Genomic DNA, 19806 nt, shown 5'->3' with positions numbered 1-19806 from the left:
AAACGCTCAAAACACATGAACTTTCTACGCAGCAAATACATAAGAAGTAGAGAAATTTGACATCAAACTTCCCATTAAAGCATGATCATATGTTCGATTACGGACAAAAGTATGAAACATATAGAACTACTATCTGACTAATAATAATCTAAAATTAGGCAAGATGGGCATCACCATAAACCATTGCAAATGCCATTTTCAAACATCAGAGATCACACCACGCCTGATTTTCACAGTAGATGGTTTCCGAGTTGCCCCAGTTGTAGGTTCAGAAGACGAATCAGACTTGGGTTTTTTCAAAGAGCAAGAATCCTTAAAAGCTTCAACCTGAGATTGGCATTTTGAACGATCACCTTTGTTTTCCTCCAAGCACTTCTTCAGTGCTTCAACATCACATGGTGACATCACTTTTTTACCTCTTCTTTTCCCATCTTCTCATCCATACCCACAAACCACCACCTGCAAAATTTACAAAAATAAATAAATAAATTAGCTAAATTAGATTTATTGAATCAAATTGAAACAAGCCCAAATTGTATAGAGATTGAAAAGAACAAAAGGGAATATTCCAAAGTGTCAAAATTACAAGAAATCTTGAACTAGAAATAAAAATTGCATAAAAACTAACTGGAATTCAAAAGTGGGAATATGGAGTTGGTAGTGAGAAAACTACTGGCCATCTCAAACTAACTTATATAAAAGCATGCAAAGAAAGAAAGAAAGAAAAAAAAAAAGGTACACTGTTGACTTGTTGAGATTCTATTCTGTGCATGAAGTGAAGGTGCTTTCAGGTGATTGAAAACCTACCAATCATGTGAAAGGGAATTTAATGTATGGCTACAAATACACCAATCAGGTTCAATATTAATTTGATCATCAAAACTTACGCGTAAATAACGCGTAATTTATTTAATTCATTGTCATTTGTGGTAAGTAGATGGTGTCTATAACAAAAACATTATTTCAAATACCGTGACATGCATTCCACATTGTGCACCGGAGACCTGAAATTAGTTTAATCGATCTTTTTTCGTGAGTATTGTTGAAATAGATATTTTAAGTACCTCTTAATTTGGCGAGTACGTGGAGAATATAGGATAACGCAGATAACAACAAATAAATACATAGGGGTTAGTGATTAAACCTTGGTACATAGTTACATACGCAAGTACACACACATAGAGGTCACAAGTCACAACAGATGTTCAAGAAATGTACGAACTTATACGCGAAATCTAATAAACGGAAGTTATGGATAGGCCACGATGACTGATTCGATAGCCGTAATAGGTATTAATTTCAAGTGATTAAACCCGGCATTGTGCAAGAGATCTTCCCATTCTTGCTTATTTCTTTCTTTTCCTCCCATGCAGATAATTTCCGTATCCATTCCCTCAAAAGAAAACTCTGGGAAATTCTCCGTATCAAGTATAATCTCTACTAAGATCACCTTCCCTTCATCTGGATGTATAGCGTCCTTAAAATGGCAAGGCAATCTTCATCTAGCTTGCTCATAAAGAAGACAGATAAATATGTCTTGTCTTCACACTATTTTAACATGCCGGCTGCTGGAGCCCAAGGAATTAAATATGACACACCGATGATGTAATTTTTTTTCTGATGACCATTAAAACAGTTCTAAAAATAATGACAATGACCATGACAATCACCCTGTGTAGTCAACTTAAGCATGCAACAGAGAATGAGAATTAAGAAATTACCTTCATTAAAACAGCAGCATTAGGAACCCAAGCAAAAAAATGTCACCAGGTAAAATACGTACACTGGAATGTTGAATCTTCAGGGACATTTTCTATAACATGAACCAAATCCATAACACAGCACTTGACTTGAGGGAAGGCATGAGCAATTGCCTTAGCAAGTTAGCAGCAACACCTGAATTTCCTCCAACTAACATCAATATTCAATAAGCGACTTCACTACTTCGAGAACCTTTTCCTCGACTAACCCAGACACGACTGAGAGCCTCCATCATCGAGAGAGCGGAGCGAACGATCTGGGCCTGGGGGGAGAGGTGTGTACCTTGACTCTCCCTCTCCCTCTCTCACTCTCAGCCACTTTCCCTCTCCGCTCACTCCGCACTACTAGTAGACTTAGTATGACTTGTCATTGCATCGTTAACCATCTTTATATGTTCTGGTTCATCCTCTATTTTCTCATATAATGAGGATCCATTTGTTGACATCCAAAAGCTCTTTGTTATATCAAAACTTTCAATAATATGACCGCACATCGTAAACGCTTCAGGGTGTGTTTGCACTTTGCAACATAACATATGTGATCAAGCTCTTCTCATGACCTTTCACGAGGAGTTCTGATGCACCAGTAGATCCAAATTCTTCATCCTCAATGACGTACGTCATTGTCGATGCAAAGAGTTTCATGTGTACCAAGTACCTCATAATGGAAGCTCACCTGCTAGCATGACCGTCTTGGCAAATCCGTACATGTGCTTCCATATGTCAGTTTGGGCTTCAAGATCTTTCTCATTTTGGCTTGAATCTCTTGAAACGGTATCCATCATTGTGAGGGAGTAATATTCTCATACAAGAATATTAAGCACGTGTTCATAAGCAAGAATCCTACCTTCAAGATCGCTTCGTATTGAGCTCGCTTCATATAGGTGGTCCACTTCAGCTCGCTACAAGATATCACAGGTCAAACAGACGACCTCAAGTAGAACGCTTCATCTGATGACACCTTCCCTTATCCAGAGGCAATCATTACCTGAGCCATACATGTACTTCCAATCACCGTGATATACGAACTAATACAACCACTCCCAATCATCACATAATTCCTACCAAAACCAACATAACACTCATTCTTAATCTCCACCCCACACTTGCGCATGGCAGCACACATGTCTCGTGGATCTATACTCTCAATATCTATAAATACCACCTACATGAACTACGTCAGACCTGATTCTTCTCTCTCCCCAAAATCAAGAGAAGATACGTAAGCAGTTCGCTCATCAACGAACTCAGTCTTTACTATATTCAATCCCATTCTCCTTCTATCCGTGTATGTAAAGGTGAACTAAAACGCTCATTTACAATCATCGTAGCCATAACACCAAGTTCTTGTTTACCTACGTCTATCTATGCAGCGATTGGCTTAAAGGTATATAAAAATTATAATTTTACAGTTTGCACGGTAATACACTAATACAGTTTTGCAGCGTGTATGGAGTATAGAGTACGGACACGATAAAATCAAACTGTGGTTTGCAGTCTGCACTAAAAATGTGGCAACAAAATATTATTGGGTTAACTAGTATTATCCCCCCACTAGATGAGCCAATTAGGATTCCCCCCCCTAGATGGGAAATTAGGGTCTCCCCTCTAAACACACAGTCAACTTAGTTTGACCATTAACTTTCAAGTCAAACAATTGAAAATTACATAAATACCCTAAATAAGAAAATCTACTAATTTCAAATTAGGAAATTCCATGGAATGTCTAACACGAATTTCAGAAACTTCGCAGCATCCTATAATTTCATTAATTAGAATAATCCTTAAGGAAAAACTTACAAGGACTAATTAAAAGTTGCACACATCACTTGAGATCAAGGGATGATTTAGATTATTGAGTGTAGCATCAATGCAATTCAGCTGATGTTCCCAACTTTGAAGAATAAATGTAAACAAACCACCTATACATGTAAGAAAGCAAAATTGCCCCAGAACCTGTACCACAAGGAACCTTGAACATAAACGAGTAACTGACAGACCTGAGAATGAAAGTTTCATTCGAGATACCAAGAACAAAGCCAGCATCAGGAAATATTGCCACCTCAAAGCCACAATATGAACATAACAAGCCTCACCACGCGCATATTCGTTGATGTAGACATGTAGTGGAGACAAATTCAACAGGCTCTTGGCTCGATATTGCACCCACGTAGAACAGCGCTAGAGAAAATAGCGGCACCATCCTTTTCATTTAAAGGTTTCGAGCAACATGAATAAGCAATCACTTAATGGAAAAGTTAACAAGTACACAATAAAGAAAGCAATAAAATAAGATACAGGTTACCTGCAAACTTCTCCAGATGCACGAGTTGCAGAAAAGAGATTTTATAACAAGATATTGATGAGATCAAAAACAGTTACAAGACGTCCTTGATATTTTACTCACCTCAATTTTGGGGTAACAATAAAATAATATCTCTATATATACAACAACCTCCGAGCCACGCTTGTGCGAGCTTGGCAGGGAGGGGACTATCAAAAGGTTAGTTGCTAACCAGATCTGACACCTGCCTGCTGCGGAGAATGTCTTCAACAAGACTTCTCTTTTGGATGCCAATTGCCAATGAGAAAGTTTTCTTGCCAATGAGAAATCTCAATTCCAAGAACTCTCCTTGCTGCCAATTGCATCGACCTCTTGCGAAGATGTAGACAATGTTTTCTCAAAGCAAATCAGGCACAAGATCATCCAGAGGCAAAAAAAAAATAGATATCATGCATATCAGCTGTCATCGTCAACTGCCCCAGTATAGGTAAGATCTGTTCTTCTTATTCTTACAGCACCTTTGAGCCAATAGCAAGCCTTTAGATTAGTTTGGTCACCGGTAACACCAACATTGTTGTTACTGGTAGAAGGACCAGAACCAGTCCCATCTTCCAGTAGTGTCCAGGGATCGACTTCCATTTCTTGATCCAACGATGATAAAGGTTTGGATTTTCCTAGTGTGTTTGCACCCACTCTGCCCAAGGGTGTAGTGTTTCTCTGAGATTGATTTAGATATCCATGTTGCAACCCAGGAATTGAGATGTTGGACTGAATAGAAGCAAGAGCAGCCACTGAGATTGCTGGAGGCTGGCAAGAGATTGAAAATGAAGGGAAACGAGGTAGCACCGGCATTGCAGCTTGAAGACGCCATCTGATTGTCTCAGGCAATTGCATCCGATCCAACTCAGACTGCAAAATGGGGAAAAAACATCCCATTGAGAATTTGATACATCTAACCGCAAACATATTATAACATTTACTTAACCAGCACAGACCTGTAAACTGTCGACAACCTCACGATCAAACACAGAAAAATCTCTTTGAGATTTGACGGTCGACTTGGAGGCAGACTTGGGCTTAAGCCACCTGGGCTTCCAACTGCTTAGCAACCCATACAGAACAGACAATAACTGGTCGAAGAGGCTTTCTCCAAAGAGATTGACTGATGTATCCATCATTGAGTCCAATCTCTTAATAGAGCTTTGCATGGGACTGAAAGAGAAGTCTACATCCTCATATACAAGCCGACTTCCAAGTAGACGGAGTATGACTGAAGCCAGCATGTGCCTCGTGTTCTTGCCATATGGCTCCCTGAAAATTAAAGAAATAAGAGAAGCCAGCAATATATAATTATATAGAAATTGACTTCTCAAGCTTCGCAATATATTTTTGACAAGGTTATCATTTCCCTTGTTTTTTCTAATCGTTTGAAGGGACATAGACAGAAAAGTTAGAGATCATTTCCCCAGAGTCAAAATACCCAAGGAAGACGTGATCAAGGGAAGGTTTGTACAGGATAATCACAAGGTACGGATTGACAAGATCAGTGGGCACTAGTACAATATGCCTGTTGCTTTGTTAGGCATTGCCAATGCTCGAAAGTCCAAAGTCCAAACCAACTAAATCATTGGAAGACCTGATCAAGGCAAGTCATGTACTTGATGATCACAAGTAGAGTTCATCCAGGGAGTAAAGTTTGTGTAGTAAAGCCCTGTTGGTCAATTATTTCTCATTCTTAAATTCATGATGCACTTGAAGATTTAAATACACTAAGCAACGTTTCAATAAAGTTGAGTTGACGGTCAACATAGTTAGCCACTTATAGAAAGGCTATGGAGCTCATACGCAATCTGCTTCCAAACAAAATAAAGTTGATGAAAGAGTAAAGGAGTATAAAGATGAATTTTGAGTTTGGGATTACCGGTCCGCATAAATAATAGGAAGCAGCCTCAGGAGGAACTGCAACCTCAACCACAAAGAAGCTCTCAATGCAGCAGGTGAGGGTGGTGCAGAATCAGCAGCTCCCAATGATCTCCTACCCAATCCAGGGCTTCCGCCTCCACCCCGGATAGGTTTCCTATTGTTGCCCTTGTTTGCAGTACCATCAATTCCAGGGGGATTAGTTCCAGCTTGCTTACACGAACCACCAGCAAGTAAACTTACTTGCTGTTCGATATTGTTCAACTGCTTGATCATATCGTTAGCGAATGTATTGCGAGCATCACTGGAGCTTCGGTCCATGCAAGGAAGAACTAATTCTGAAAGGGCTCTTTCAGTTGCATACTGTTGGCCGGGTACGAAACCGTCAGTAGCAGGAACTTGAGGTGCCATTCTTCCTAACCTTTTAAAGTCTATTCCTTCTTCAACAACTTCCCCCTCTTCAAGAGAGCAAACTTCAAACTTTTTATCTACTCTGTTCATTGCTGGATATACAACAGAACTTGCCCATCCCCATGGCTTCCAAAACTGAACTTTAGTTGACAGGCCTTTGGTTTGAGCAATATTGATAAGGCGTTGTCTGACAGACTTGCGACCAAATAAGACATCGTGACCAGCTAAAAACCATTTAACATGCAACAACAGGGACTCTTCTAACGACCGCCCCCCAAGTAGATGGACAACTTCTGAATAGAGGGGAGCAGCATCAGGCCGGACAAGTAATCTTGTTAGAATCATCTCAGTAAAATGCCTTTCATTCTCAGAAAGATTAACATTGTCAGGATTAGGTAAAAGAGAACGAATGGCCTCCACTAAGGGTATATTATATGGAGCACCAATTTTTTCAATCACAACTTGTTCATTCAAGAGTAGCCTCAGCTCAACCCACTGCCAATGAAATTTTGCAGGCTGTATGGTGTCCAAAACATGAACAAGCAGATTTATAAGCTTCATCTCATTTTCTGTGTGCTGTACTTTTGATTCTCCATGGCTAAGCAAAGATTGTGGCGCTTTACAATCGATAATGGCATTTAAGAAAAACCTTGCACGAAGAGGAACAAATGCCATATTTTTCAAGTGTTTGTCCGACCCATGCAATTCTAGCATCGCTGCAAACTCAGAATCACCTAAATCCGAAACCAGAATGTCATATAGGGCAGAAGTATCTCTTAAACAAACATCCCGAAATGGCTGGTGCTTGATGGCATCATCTACAGCCACTGCTAAAGATTGATATACTTGGGTGTCTTCACGGGCTGCAATGTTACCATTGAGAATGTACGGCCTCCAGATAACCATTGCAAATGCTGAATAGGCAGGAGGAAAGGCCAAATTAAGAGGAAGCATTCTCTGCATCCTCGAAAGAGCTAATACATATGGCTCACCAAGATGCTCCACAACTAATCCATCAAATACAGTTTTACAATTCCCAATAAGCAACCGAAACCAATGCACATATATTTCGATGGAGTGATCCACTTTTAAGATCCCAATAGAACGAGATATCCCATTTGAATTGGATCTCGCACTCCTAACAAACTGAAGAATATCTAAGCCCTCCTTCAATCTGAAGAGGGTTACAATTCTTTCCAAAGTGGTAACTCCATGAACAACTGCTCCGATTACAAGTGCTGACACAGCTGCAGCTTCAGAAAACTGACTATGAGAAACTTTCCCAGGGGCCAAGGCTCCAGCAACAGCAGAAGAACCTTCAGTTGCAAGAGCTATTTCAAATACACGACATTGACGCTCTCCAACAGCTTCCTTAAGCAAGCAAAGGCATGTTATGTGAATATACACAATGCGGCGAGCGAAACTCAACAAACTTACAGGTGCTTGGAGTTTTGAGTGATTACTGCTCAATGTGAAATCAGAACTTTTTACTACAGCGGCACCTACATTACTAACAATAGCAGCAACTGCAGAAGCAACCAACGAATAATCCCCTTCTTGAGTTGCTCCGCCATTCTGCCTGATGCAGTCCATCAGACTCAAAACAATTTTTTGAGCTATTTGATATTCATCATCCCACTTTTCTATGCCAGGTCCTTTTTTATTAGCAGCAGACATAAGCTTTTTTTCTTTACCATAAAGATATTGCACAGCATCGTCAATGGATTTTTGCACCAATTCTTTCATGCTTGGTGCCGCTCTAGATATCCTCCCACTAATTTTTTGATGCCAATAACTATCAAGATCTTCCACTCCTGCTGGAATTCCAGTAGAAAATCCAAACTCTCCATCAAGGGACCGTGCAGATTCCAGTTCAGCAAGAAGTCTCTGATCGCATGTTGCCCTGAAACTTTTATCCCACTTTGCCACACTAGCCACACTCCCATACTTTTTCAACAAGTTTCGAGCATAATTAGAAGCTGATGAGCCAGAAGCTCTTCCATTGGAGGTAATAACTGCTGCAACTCGGCGCATTATTGCGGACAAAGCTTCAGGAAGCAAATCTGCCGCTACAAGAACGTTCTCGTACCTAAATGCAACCAATAATTTGGCAAATTAGAGAAGCCACTATTAGTGTGTGTGTGTGTGTGGGTGTACATATATATGTATTATTTGGGAAAATAAGCTTTTAATATGCGGACAGGATTCATCCAGCATGAATAACAACCTAAACAAATACAGGGCGTAACACAGAATTGCATACCTCCGGATAGATGATAAAAGAAAAGCCTCTCCTACTTCACAAGCATGGGTTTCTGGATTTTTTTGCATCAATAAAATGTTTCTCCCACTATGAAAAGCAGAGCTTAAACCATTGGGTATCTTCGGTAACAACCAAACCAAAAACTTCACCGCTGAAACTAAGTCAGAAGATACATCCATCAAATAAAGAATAGCAAATAATTCGCCTTCACCAAGCTTCCATTGTGCAGTATTCCTCTCATCAATGGAAGAAAAAGACCCTGGACTTTGGCCCACTTTTGCAGCGGTCTTCTCAGTCCCCTCCACCAATTGTCTGACTAAAGCTATTAGCCAGAGTGCAATGGTCCTTTTCTCAAGCACCCGCAGCTGTTTTAAAGCTTTTCCAGTTTTGACAATATCGCCAAGATGTGTTGTCCTGCCCCCATCAATTGACTTGGACGTTTCTCCATGAGTGCATCTATGGTGGGGGCAGCTTACTTTATTATCACATATATGGCTTGTAGATGCTCCCTGACTACTTTCAATCCTAGTTATTTGGGATAAACTTTGAGTCTTACGTCTACCCCTGGATGGATTTTTAGTAGCTTTGAGAGGTGGATCAATCTTGAACGAGTCAAAGGGTTTTGCTCCCTTCTTCACCCACCAAGTGTCTTCATTGTCTAATGAATTCAAAAGAACCCCATGCTGGTACGAACTCCTTTCCTCAGTCAACCTTGGCCTTTTTGCCCTTTTACATTCTTCACAACCATCTGTTCCCCCTTCCGATGAGTCAAAGGTAGTACCAGAAGATCCAAAGGGCCTCTTGACCTGTTGAGAGTCCCCAAGTTGCGTACCTGTCGATGCAGAATAAGAGTACGGTATGTGCAGTAGTGCTGCAATGGCATCTTTTAACTCTGGAACTTGAGACTTAAAACCGGAAACTTTTACAGGCAAAGGAATAGATACAGACTGAAGATTTTCCCTCTTATCAACAGAAGCAGGAGTATCATCCCCTCCAGAAGTCGACTTATCTTTTCTTTTCCGGGCTACAAAATGTGTACCACCTTTATTTCTAGGATTACAATTAGCTAGTCCATGAAGCACAAGCCGGCGTTCGTTTGAGTAGACATGTGCAGCCTCCAATAGTGTCGGACAGAAGCTACTTGAGCTTCCTTCAGGACATCAATCATATACGATCCTGGCATATGCTTTAAGATCCTGTGATGCCTCTGGCGTCTGTCCGAATCCACGGGAGTTTCATTCCTCTCCATTATTCCACTGACTATTAGCTGCCTCACATAGGTTTGAGGATAAAAAATTCCAGAAACAATAAGCTCCACAATAAGAAGTTGAAGACGCTTGAAACCTTCACCCTTTCCGACTTCATGCTGATCTAACCAGCAAACTATGATATCATGCATGGGACCTGGGCTTTGCAAAATATCTTCTGCATCCATGTTCCAACCTGAATTCTTTGACTTGGCATTATTAAAATCCACATTTCCAACAGCTGTCCCACCTGATATATTATCATGCTGGCTGGCACCTTTGGGAACTTTTTCAGTTCCCGCAGGTATGCTTTCCTTGGAAGGCGCAGAACCAAGCATAGCTTCCATCTGCAGCTTCAAAAGCAGAACTGCAGTATATACTTGTGAATAGTCTTTTCTGCCAGTGAGTTTCAGTCCAGGAGGAAGAGTAGTCCGACAGTCTCTAAAATCACAGGTTGCCCACTCACAAAGGAAAAAAACAGAACACACCAGTGACAAGCTGACTGTACCTATCCACTTCAAGGATGCTCGTAAGCAAGGACTAACTTCAGCAATCCAGACTTCCTTACCACCACTGTCACAAAGATCCTCGAAGAGATAACTATAAGCCTCTCTGACGTCTCCCACAATCAGAGCTTTATCCAGAGCCTGTACAGCTTTAGCTAGCCACACCACTACCTTGAGCTCCAGGACTTACAGCCTTGACAAGATTGTCCACACGTTTCTGAAGAGACGAAACAGGTTCATCGAAGGATAAGAACTTACAAAGAACATCAAAACCTTTGTCAGTGGACATGTTGAGAAAATCCTTTGGACCATTTGGATTTCCCTCGGCTTCCTTAAGTAAGAAACTCCTACCATTTGCTGCTTCAGAGAGTAAAGAAGATGGAAGAGGGAAACAATCCAAAGCAACAAATGTATCTGGCACAGACACTATTAGATACCGGAGCATCTCAACGAGAGCAGAAATCATGTAAGCCCTTCTAGAATTATCTAATAATCCAGAACCTCCACGAGAAGGTTCCTGAATGCAACGAACCGCAATGTCCACAAGATTGCGCACATGTGCCTGTGACAATGAAATTGTCTCTAATAAACCAAATACAACAGGCAGCAATAACTCTAAAGTCTCAAATGACTCTTTCTCCTGCAATTTAACAAGCAAAAAAGAAATGTCATGGACAAATTTTAGTTCCTTAAAAATTGATTATTAAAAACTATTATTAGAAAATCATACACCCACAGACGACCACACTGACATCTATCTGACATATGCATAGATACCTTTAATAAAAATGAATAAGGTACAGTATATAACCTGTATTTGACTGAGAACCCACTCGACAATGTGAGAAGGGATTAGCAGACCTTCTGTGTGGTGCCATTGTAAGATGCGCACCATATACCACCACTTAAAGTGAAGAGAGGGTTCATCACCCTCAAGAAGGGCCAGCGATGAATCACCTTTGAGATGTACGGACCCAGCCAAAAGCATTTGAGGTGATTGATCCCTTCCTTGTGGAGTAGAGAGAGAACCATCTTTCGAAAAGAACTCTTCCAGAAGGTACTGCAAGTATTCGATGACATCCTTCGTCCAGAGCTCAGACCGAGCTGAATGAGTTTTGTCTGTTCCACCGGAAGAAACACTAGTGGAGAGAGGTCGAACCTGCAAAGTGCAGCAGCCCCAGCTTGGCATGCGTCAGTGGAGTAGAACCAAGAAAAGATAATTAAAAATGCACCTTCAAGGCTTCACAAACCTGATTAAGGTAGGTTACTTTGATAAACCATGTAGCTCTTAGCAATGGAACATTGTGCCTAATTAGAATTTCAAAAAGAGATTTCCTTCTAAAACCATGAGGTACTTGTTCAGCCAAGAATCGCAGTCGTTTATGCTGCTGTGAGAGACCCTGAAGAAAAGTAAAGAACTATTTTACAAAATTTTCAACTCATCCAAGAAACTTCAAACCATTAGGGCACTAATTAATAGCTGACTATCAAGCTATGTTACATGGACAAGCCATAATTTAAAAAATAATCAGTGTCGAATACGTATCCATGTGTCCGTGTCGGACACACCACGGCACATTGTATGTGATATACCTCAGTTTTTTATATTTCGCCGTGTCAAACACTTCGTATCCAACACAGATATGGACACACCTATCCGTGTCAATATAACTTAGCTAGTTAGCTATCAAGCAATCCTATAGTCATAACATATGAAGTAATAACAGGAAACTTGGAAATAATTCAATTGCAGCATGTAATGGTAATAAAAGGCCTGCATAGTCCAGTACTTGATGAAATTGGAGCGAGTAGAAAGATGAAATAATCATGAAATTGGGCTAAAAGCCCTCCCTTTTCTATGCTCATTCAAATAGGACACAATACAAAAAAAATTATAAACCACATCGCTGTGGAGAATTTTGTTTGACATGCATGTGGAAAAAAGTTGTTGGAAATGGATCCTCTGACCATATGGAGGTGTTTGGGTTCTTTTTGACCTTGTAAGTTAGTTATGCAACTTGAAAACAAGCCGCCACGTGACAGCGTCCCTCCGTTCGGTGGTTCAGCAAATTGCACTGCAAACAGTGGACATTCAGTACAGCGATTAGAACTGCAACATGAATGTTGCAAATCCGGGGCTGCTCAGAAGTAATAACGGTGCATGTGGCACACTTCAGCTGGGTCATGCAAAATTGCACTTTCTAAGAAAATGTTCCCTCATTCTATTTGCAAGTCATCAGGCATGGCGGGATATTTGCCTAATCTTTTGAAAAATGATCTACTTTATACAATAAGAAAGTTCTTGTGTTAATTAGATTGATTAGAGCCAAAGTTTGTCCATTGCAAGGTCACCAAATGTTTTCATTGTCACGCCTATAGCCCTATACTACAAACTTCCACTTTCCTAAAAAAAGAATTTGCATTTACACAGAAATAATACTATATAGTATATATGATAACTTTAGTCTCCCAAAAAAAATTTAAGCAGACATCAAAGGGAAAGTAAGTTGATTAATACATTTGACAACACTTATAAATAACATAATATGACTTTTTAAGAAAATGTAAATTTCTACTAATATAAAATGTGCTTGCTGGGTATCAGTGAGAAAACACTAAAAAAAAATATTACTTTTTCTCACTATTTGTATGGCTTTGCCCTTGCTGTGTTTCTTTTATTTCAATGTTTTTTTCCAAACAAAACAATGTAATAGTTGATGGCATTGGAGTGATACTCATGTAATTTAATTTTCACCGTGTAATGCCAGAGATGTGTGGTTCCATGCAAGCATCTATGAGACAGTTATACCCCTAAACTACTCAAATTTCAATAGCTTTCATGTACGCATTTAATGCAAAACTGAGTGAGGCACTAGCTTGATGCCACATGTTGGTCTTGCTTTTAATTGTTTTCTCTAACATTTAAGTCACTTTGATTCCATGGTCCAACACACTATATAATTGTGTATGATATCTCCTAATTTAGTAAATGTCTACTACTTAAAGTTAGTTCCTTAAAAAAAATTATTTTCTTTCATATTAATCTAAAACACACGCAAATACAAAAATGTGCGTGCACAGTGCTAGTTTGTTAAAATAGTAGTACACGTTCAAGTTGCAACCGCGTGGCAGTGAAGACCAACATTAGATAGGAAGAAGAACAGTTGGTGGAGGCGGCGAACTTGTGAAGATCAGAAAGAAATTGTGATGGCGGAGAACAGTTATGGAGGAGAAGAAGATAAAGAGAAAGATGTGGAGAGAAGGAAAGGAGAAATCATGATGGGTTGGAATGTGAAAGGAGAGAAGAGAAAGGGTTTCTCTCTTTGGGGACAGAATTTCTGACAGTCATTTGTTTTTCACCCCCCTAATCCCAAAGAGATCTCCTAGCATCAGTCAATAACAGTAGTAATAATAATAATGATGACGATAACAGTCACAGTCACAGTCACAGTCACAGTCACAGTCACAGTAACAATAATAATGATGTAATAATAATAGTAGTAGTAATGTAAACAATATTGTCCCAGAAATTTTAAGTTGAATATTCATTTTGGATGATATCACTATCAATATCCATAATATTGATTGAATTAAAACACTAAATCTGGATCACAGAGTCACAGTTCATTTATATTCCAATATGCTATTGGTTTGGTTGAGTTAATTCGGATCGAATGGAACTGCTGTAATGGCACGATTAATGCTGTAGAATGAGAAGTTATGCCACAACACTAGTTCATGCAAAGCTATTTTTATCCTCCCACATTTTAAGTTTCAATACATAATAGAAAACAATAACTTCAATGAAAAACAAATTATCAATGAAAAGTCGAAAAGAATGGCTCTATGTCCCCAGGCAATGCTCAACACTGACACTCTTTTGTAAATGAATTTAAAATATAGAAGAAAGACAAAGGAACGGGGAGGGGGAGACGAACCTCAATCCACTTCTTTCTGAAATCTTCTCCACATGGCCTTTGCTCAGGAAAAACATGTGGTCTGGCTAATAGCGATCCCGAAAGAGGCTCTCCATAAACCTGACCAGCCTGTTGCATATCAAGAAGCCATATCCAGCTTCAGCTTCCCATGACCAGAACACCAGAAGATAGTAGAAAATGGAATGTGCGTGTATTTAAAAAAGTTATATCTAATCCTTTAAAAATCACCAGCGTAGTTACAAAAAAGTGAAGGATGGATTGATAAAAAGCACCAGACTGGTACCTTGCGCTTCTGAGCACGAGATTCATTGATAGCTCTGAGACGTTTCCGGATTGCCTAAAAGAAACAGGTGTAGAGAGATAAGCCAAAAACTATAAATAATAAATGAAGTACGTGGGCTATATAATTAACAAAATAACAGGAGTCCTAAGCATTTACACATTCCAAACGCAAACAATCAGCCTCAGAAATATATCTCATTTTCATGTGAAAGATTAACAAATGACCATAGTACCTCTTTGCATTTCACAACAACAGGCTTTGTAAAAGTTCCAAGCTGGGAAAATGTGATCTCTCTAGTTTCCTGATACAAGCACGAAATACAAAAAGAAAAGAGCAAGCAATTACTTTTTCAATGTAGATGATATCATCACGTATGCAACTATAAACGAGGCTAAGAACACAAGATTTACAACATCAAATGGGAAACACACAACAGAATCGAAAACTTGATCAAAGTTTTCTTAAGGAAAACCAAAGTTAGAAATTTTTAGCAAAGATGCCCCAATCATTTTCTAGGGGATGGTGATATGAACTCCACTAAAACGAACTCCAAACAAACTCCGCCACTATATACAATGAATTAGAAGCTAATTTTTAGTGGAGATGTTCTCTACGCAATATTGATCATCCTCACAAAAATCAACTCATTTGAAGATGTAAAACCTTGTCCAAAATCGTTGAGAATGTTATGGAATTATCCAACGTCCAGATTATTCTAATTTCAATACAACTGTTAACAAGGCTAAACAAATTCAATTGAGCTGAATTTTTGTGGGGGTGTTCTTCATTATGGGATGTATACCTCCACCTAAAATCAGCCCTCAATTTGTCTTGTAAGTCCACTTTTAGGGGTGCATTAACTTTGGAGTCACTATAAGGTGGAGTTCATATAACCATCCCATAAATTAATATCCCAAAAATGGGAAGGATGGGCTGTTCCCATCAAGACAATACTGCTAATGAAAATAAAAGTAAAAGGAGCTCAATTTAGAAATGTACCTCAAGTCCATCAACAGTCTCTTTGTATCCATGTTGCACATACTCCCTGGTTAAGGTCTCCTCAGGGCAGTTAGGAGTTTGGGGGTAGTAGTCAGGTGGCCCAAGTCTAATGGGGACAAAATGGAAGAAAAACAGAACAACAAAAAAGTTTAAAGTCAAATCACAACTTTGGTTTGCTAAGCACTTTTGTAAGCACTGGGCCCAAATGAACAGCAAAACAGCAGACACAATCTTTTTTGTCTCACTTTTTTCACAAGTAGTCTACATCTTTTACATCAATACTTGGAATAAATTTTAAATTAAGATAAAAGAACATGTACAAATATGCAAAACAAAATGCTTTAAGTTCTCTAATTACTTGATCAAAATTTCTATAGGAGAAGAAGAAATAGAAACAGACAAGTGAAGCAACAAAAACATGCCCCTTTTAGAAAGTTGCACCACGCAACCCCCAGCCGAAATATCCAGAAGTCAACTTTGCCGTAAATCTATATCATTTCATCAATGTTCCAAAATTGCCTAGAAATCTATATCATAGAAAAAGTCTTCTAGGTACATTACTATACCAAAAACATAAATATATAAATAAAATCCAAGTTTGCCATTTTGGTCCATCAAAAGGATTGCCTACATATTTGTATGGTTATCTGTTAAAATGGGTGCCACATGGCATCTTAATTAGGGTTGCATGGTTCATAGTGTTCTCTTTCACAAGGATTTCAACTCACTATAAGACCAACAAAACAAGATTTGCATCTTTAATAATAGTACCTTCCATTTAGATGTTCTTTCTCACAAGTCAGCTTGTATGGTGTTAGCTGTGCTTGTCGCCTGCAAAATAAAGAAAATATCCTTAAAAGTTGCAACTATGCATTGACTGAAAACGTATTGGTAATAATCAAGAAACGTGTCATTAGACATTCTAAGAACGTATTAAAAGGATGAACATGACGGTTGCTAAATCCTTCTTAGAAGCAGATGGAACTGACATAAAACTCCCTATAATAAAGTTGAAACAATATTCGTAGTTTTTAATCCATAACAAACTGAAAGGGGAATTACAAAGCATCCCGGTCAACATACCAGGATACTTCAATAAACCCATTGTTTAAGTATCCTTGGAATAAAACACCAATAATGATAAATAAATCAATAAATCAATAAGTAAAAGCTTGCCAAATTACTGCACGTCACTCTATTTACCATGACACACTACCTAGGATTAAAAACCAAACACAAGGGTAAGCTATTCTCCCCAGAGAAGGTTATTAACTTCAAATTAACTGCTTCGGTTTCAAAAATAAACACCCCGCATACATATCTTCTCTTTTTAAAATATGCAATGGGTTGGCCTTAGAACTGTAAACCTATAGTACTTTGGTTTGTTCATATGGTGTTAGCTGTGCTTGACTCCTTATTACAATAGCATACTTTGATTTGCAACGAATATCATAAAATCACCACCAATTATGTGGACTCCACCCTTTGAGTCACTTGCTTCCCAAACATGTGTGTCAATACATTAAATTGACAGACCCTAGAACTGAATGCCCGAGTCCTACTCAGCTACAGACTGACTGAGCAAAACCAAAAAGAAACATGATTACTAATCTAATGAGCAAAATTGTTTTATATTATGTCATGGATATATGTTGTGGTGCATGCTATAACACAATAAAACCAAGATCGGTCTCAAAAAAAAATGTACAGTTGGGGAGCGGAATAAGTGTAGTACATTACTAAAGCAAATTAATATGCCTCACAAGATTACAAGTCGTGTCAAAGTCTAACACGTGTCCAAGACCAGTGTAACGCCATTTTAATAGAGTCCAGTAGTCCACGAAACATAGCGGAATAAAATCGGATCAAGTCTAGCCCAGCGAAGTCAACGATATTAGACCCTGAGTTTTCTATTAAATGGGAGATAAGTATAAGAGTCATATGCTTTATATCATTAGCCCTTTGAGTAGGAGTACGCCACAACTCCATATGAAAGCTAGTATTATAAGCCAAAGCAATCTGACCAACAAACTACCTAGGTGTCTTTTGAAGGCAAAAGATTAGTACTCCTATCATATAGATAGGGTATCATAACAACCATAATCAAGTTCTGTAAGTCAAGAATTCATGTTTTTGCGATGTCAAAGAACATCGTCATCATGAGAGTACAATTACACACCAAATAAGTACGTAAATAACAATGACCCAATTTAAATGGAAAAAACCAGATTCTTTATAGAAATATGGACAGAAAGATATTGACACAAACAGAACCTGGTCCCCGAAATTTTCAAAGATAAACAAACGATATGAGGTTAAGTACCACAGTACCTTGGATTTAAAGAGAAATTCGTTGACGGGAAAGATGTTTCAGCTCTTGCCGTATCCCTTGCAGAAGCTCCGCCAACTGAATGGTTACTAGCTCCACCACCACAGCTGGCAGCAGGATACCTTTGCATTTCTCCCCACAATCACCGGCATACTGCCACTAGATATAGTGCCATTATAAAAAGCACAAAAATCTATAGTCCATCATAACTCGCCACAATGTGTGTGAGCATCAATCATGGAAACAAACTTCCTCCAACCCAAAATAACCTCCAAAATCAGATATATGTCCGCTTAAATAATACAGCAGCCTCCAGCAAGGTGCCAACTAAATTACTCAAGTTACAAGGTCGGGATTATCCCCTCTGACCTTATTATATAAACCGGAATACGAAACTGAAGAATGTCTTGATCTTCTCTATTGAAACCTTAGCTCGCAAGAAGACAATATCCACCGGACCACGAACACAGTTACTCTAGTAGAATATCTTCTGAACTATTCAGCAAAGACAGGAACGCTCCCGAACTGAAATATAACAATCTTTTTTACTAACACTGACATCCCCAGCAAATCAGCAATACAATTTGAACTTAATGGACAAATATACCAATTACAACAGTATAAATAATAATGAAGTAACTCAATTTAATCCGTTGTATGCCCCATGCTCATTGAAAACTAAAACTAGTAAAGATCAACTTAATAAGTAGCTCAAACCATATCCCTCCAATCATTTAACAACTTTACACTCAAACTAATAAAAATAAAAATAAAAAATAAAAACCCTCAGCTCAACTGCCAATCCAACTAAAACAAAAACACCCCTTTCCTCGATTTCAAATCATAAATCAAAATAACACAGTTCAAAGTTAAAGTTCGAATCTTTTTCAAACAAGCACATGTGGAGTTACTTCAAAACCTAGGGTTTTGAGTATAGCCACTCTCAATTTACCAAAAAACAATCGAATTAAATCTAGGGTTTTGAAAAAAAAATAATAATACTTATTGCAGCGATTTGGAACATGTGAAACAGGTTTTTTTTTTTTTTTTTTTTAAATTTGCCGAATTGAAAACCCTAAAATTAAGTAGAGAGAGAAATTGCGTACCTTCGTAGAGAGAGAGAGAGAGAGACGGAGAGAGAAATTGGGTTTGACTCTTTTTTGGTAAATTTACTGCTGATGATGATGACGATGAGATGATGCGTTTTTGTGTTGCTTCTGGTGCGAGACAAGTGAGGGTACGTTTTGATTTTTAAAATAGTTTGTGGTTGTTTTACCAGATTAGCCTTACATTGTTTTCCATTTCTTATACTTATTATATGGTTTTACATGTGGTGTTTAGGGTTGTTTAAGTAAATTTATCCTTAAATGGATTTTAACTATAGTAAGTACGATTTATTACGTTGTTGCGTACTCACTTCAAGTTTTTGTTAGTACTAAGAATAACATTAGATTGATGAAGAAAGATAGATATACGTCTTTGGCTCTTAGCTCACTCGAATATGTATAATCAATAGGTACCAAAGTGTCTAGTGAAGAAATCATATGGTGAAAGACTGAAAGTTATGTTTTGTATAAACACATATATTTTTTAAGACTGTAAATGCTTACTACTTATTGTTATTTTTTAAATATGAGAATCCAATGGAATTTACATGTTATTAAGCCCTGATAGGTTGTTTGTACTGTATTTTTTTTTTTTTTTTTTTTTTTTTTTTTTTTTGCCCATAGAATTACTCTACTTCTTTACTTACATTGTTTTGTGTTCATTCATCTCCTTATATACACTTTTCTATTTTGTTGTTCAACAAAATAAAATTTTAGAATGATATTAATATGACTTTCTCGCAGATGAACATTTAACTTT

General features: G+C 38.4%; 1 protein-coding gene and 1 long non-coding RNA gene across 2 annotated transcripts; both read right to left on the bottom strand.

Annotated features, from left to right (window-relative positions):
* Window positions 1-47: 47 nt before the first annotated feature.
* Window positions 48-805, bottom strand: LOC147513549 (uncharacterized). The gene is made up of 2 exons (XR_015215502.1): window positions 629-805; window positions 48-459 (listed from the first exon to the last, which is right to left on the bottom strand). It is a non-coding gene; the product is annotated as an uncharacterized LOC147513549 (long non-coding RNA).
* A 3285-nt stretch (window positions 806-4090) lies between these two features.
* CCT (RNA polymerase II transcription mediator) lies at window positions 4091-18213 on the bottom strand. The gene is given in 14 exon segments (XM_086596640.1): window positions 4091-4953; window positions 5040-5355; window positions 5966-8464; window positions 8639-9770; window positions 9773-10550; window positions 10552-11031; window positions 11203-11550; window positions 11642-11791; window positions 14330-14437; window positions 14613-14666; window positions 14845-14913; window positions 15612-15717; window positions 16383-16442; window positions 17943-18213. Coding segments are annotated over 14 exon segments (6681 nt in total). The 5' UTR covers window positions 18071-18213; the 3' UTR covers window positions 4091-4500.
* Window positions 18214-19806: the final 1593 nt, after the last annotated feature.

Source organism: Coptis chinensis, chromosome 3, assembly GCF_015680905.1.
Source record: "Coptis chinensis isolate HL-2020 chromosome 3, ASM1568090v1, whole genome shotgun sequence".
NCBI classification, from domain to species: domain Eukaryota; kingdom Viridiplantae; phylum Streptophyta; class Magnoliopsida; order Ranunculales; family Ranunculaceae; genus Coptis; species Coptis chinensis.
The sequence above is the reverse complement of the archived record's forward strand: the minus strand, read 5'-3'. Positions and strand labels throughout refer to the sequence as shown.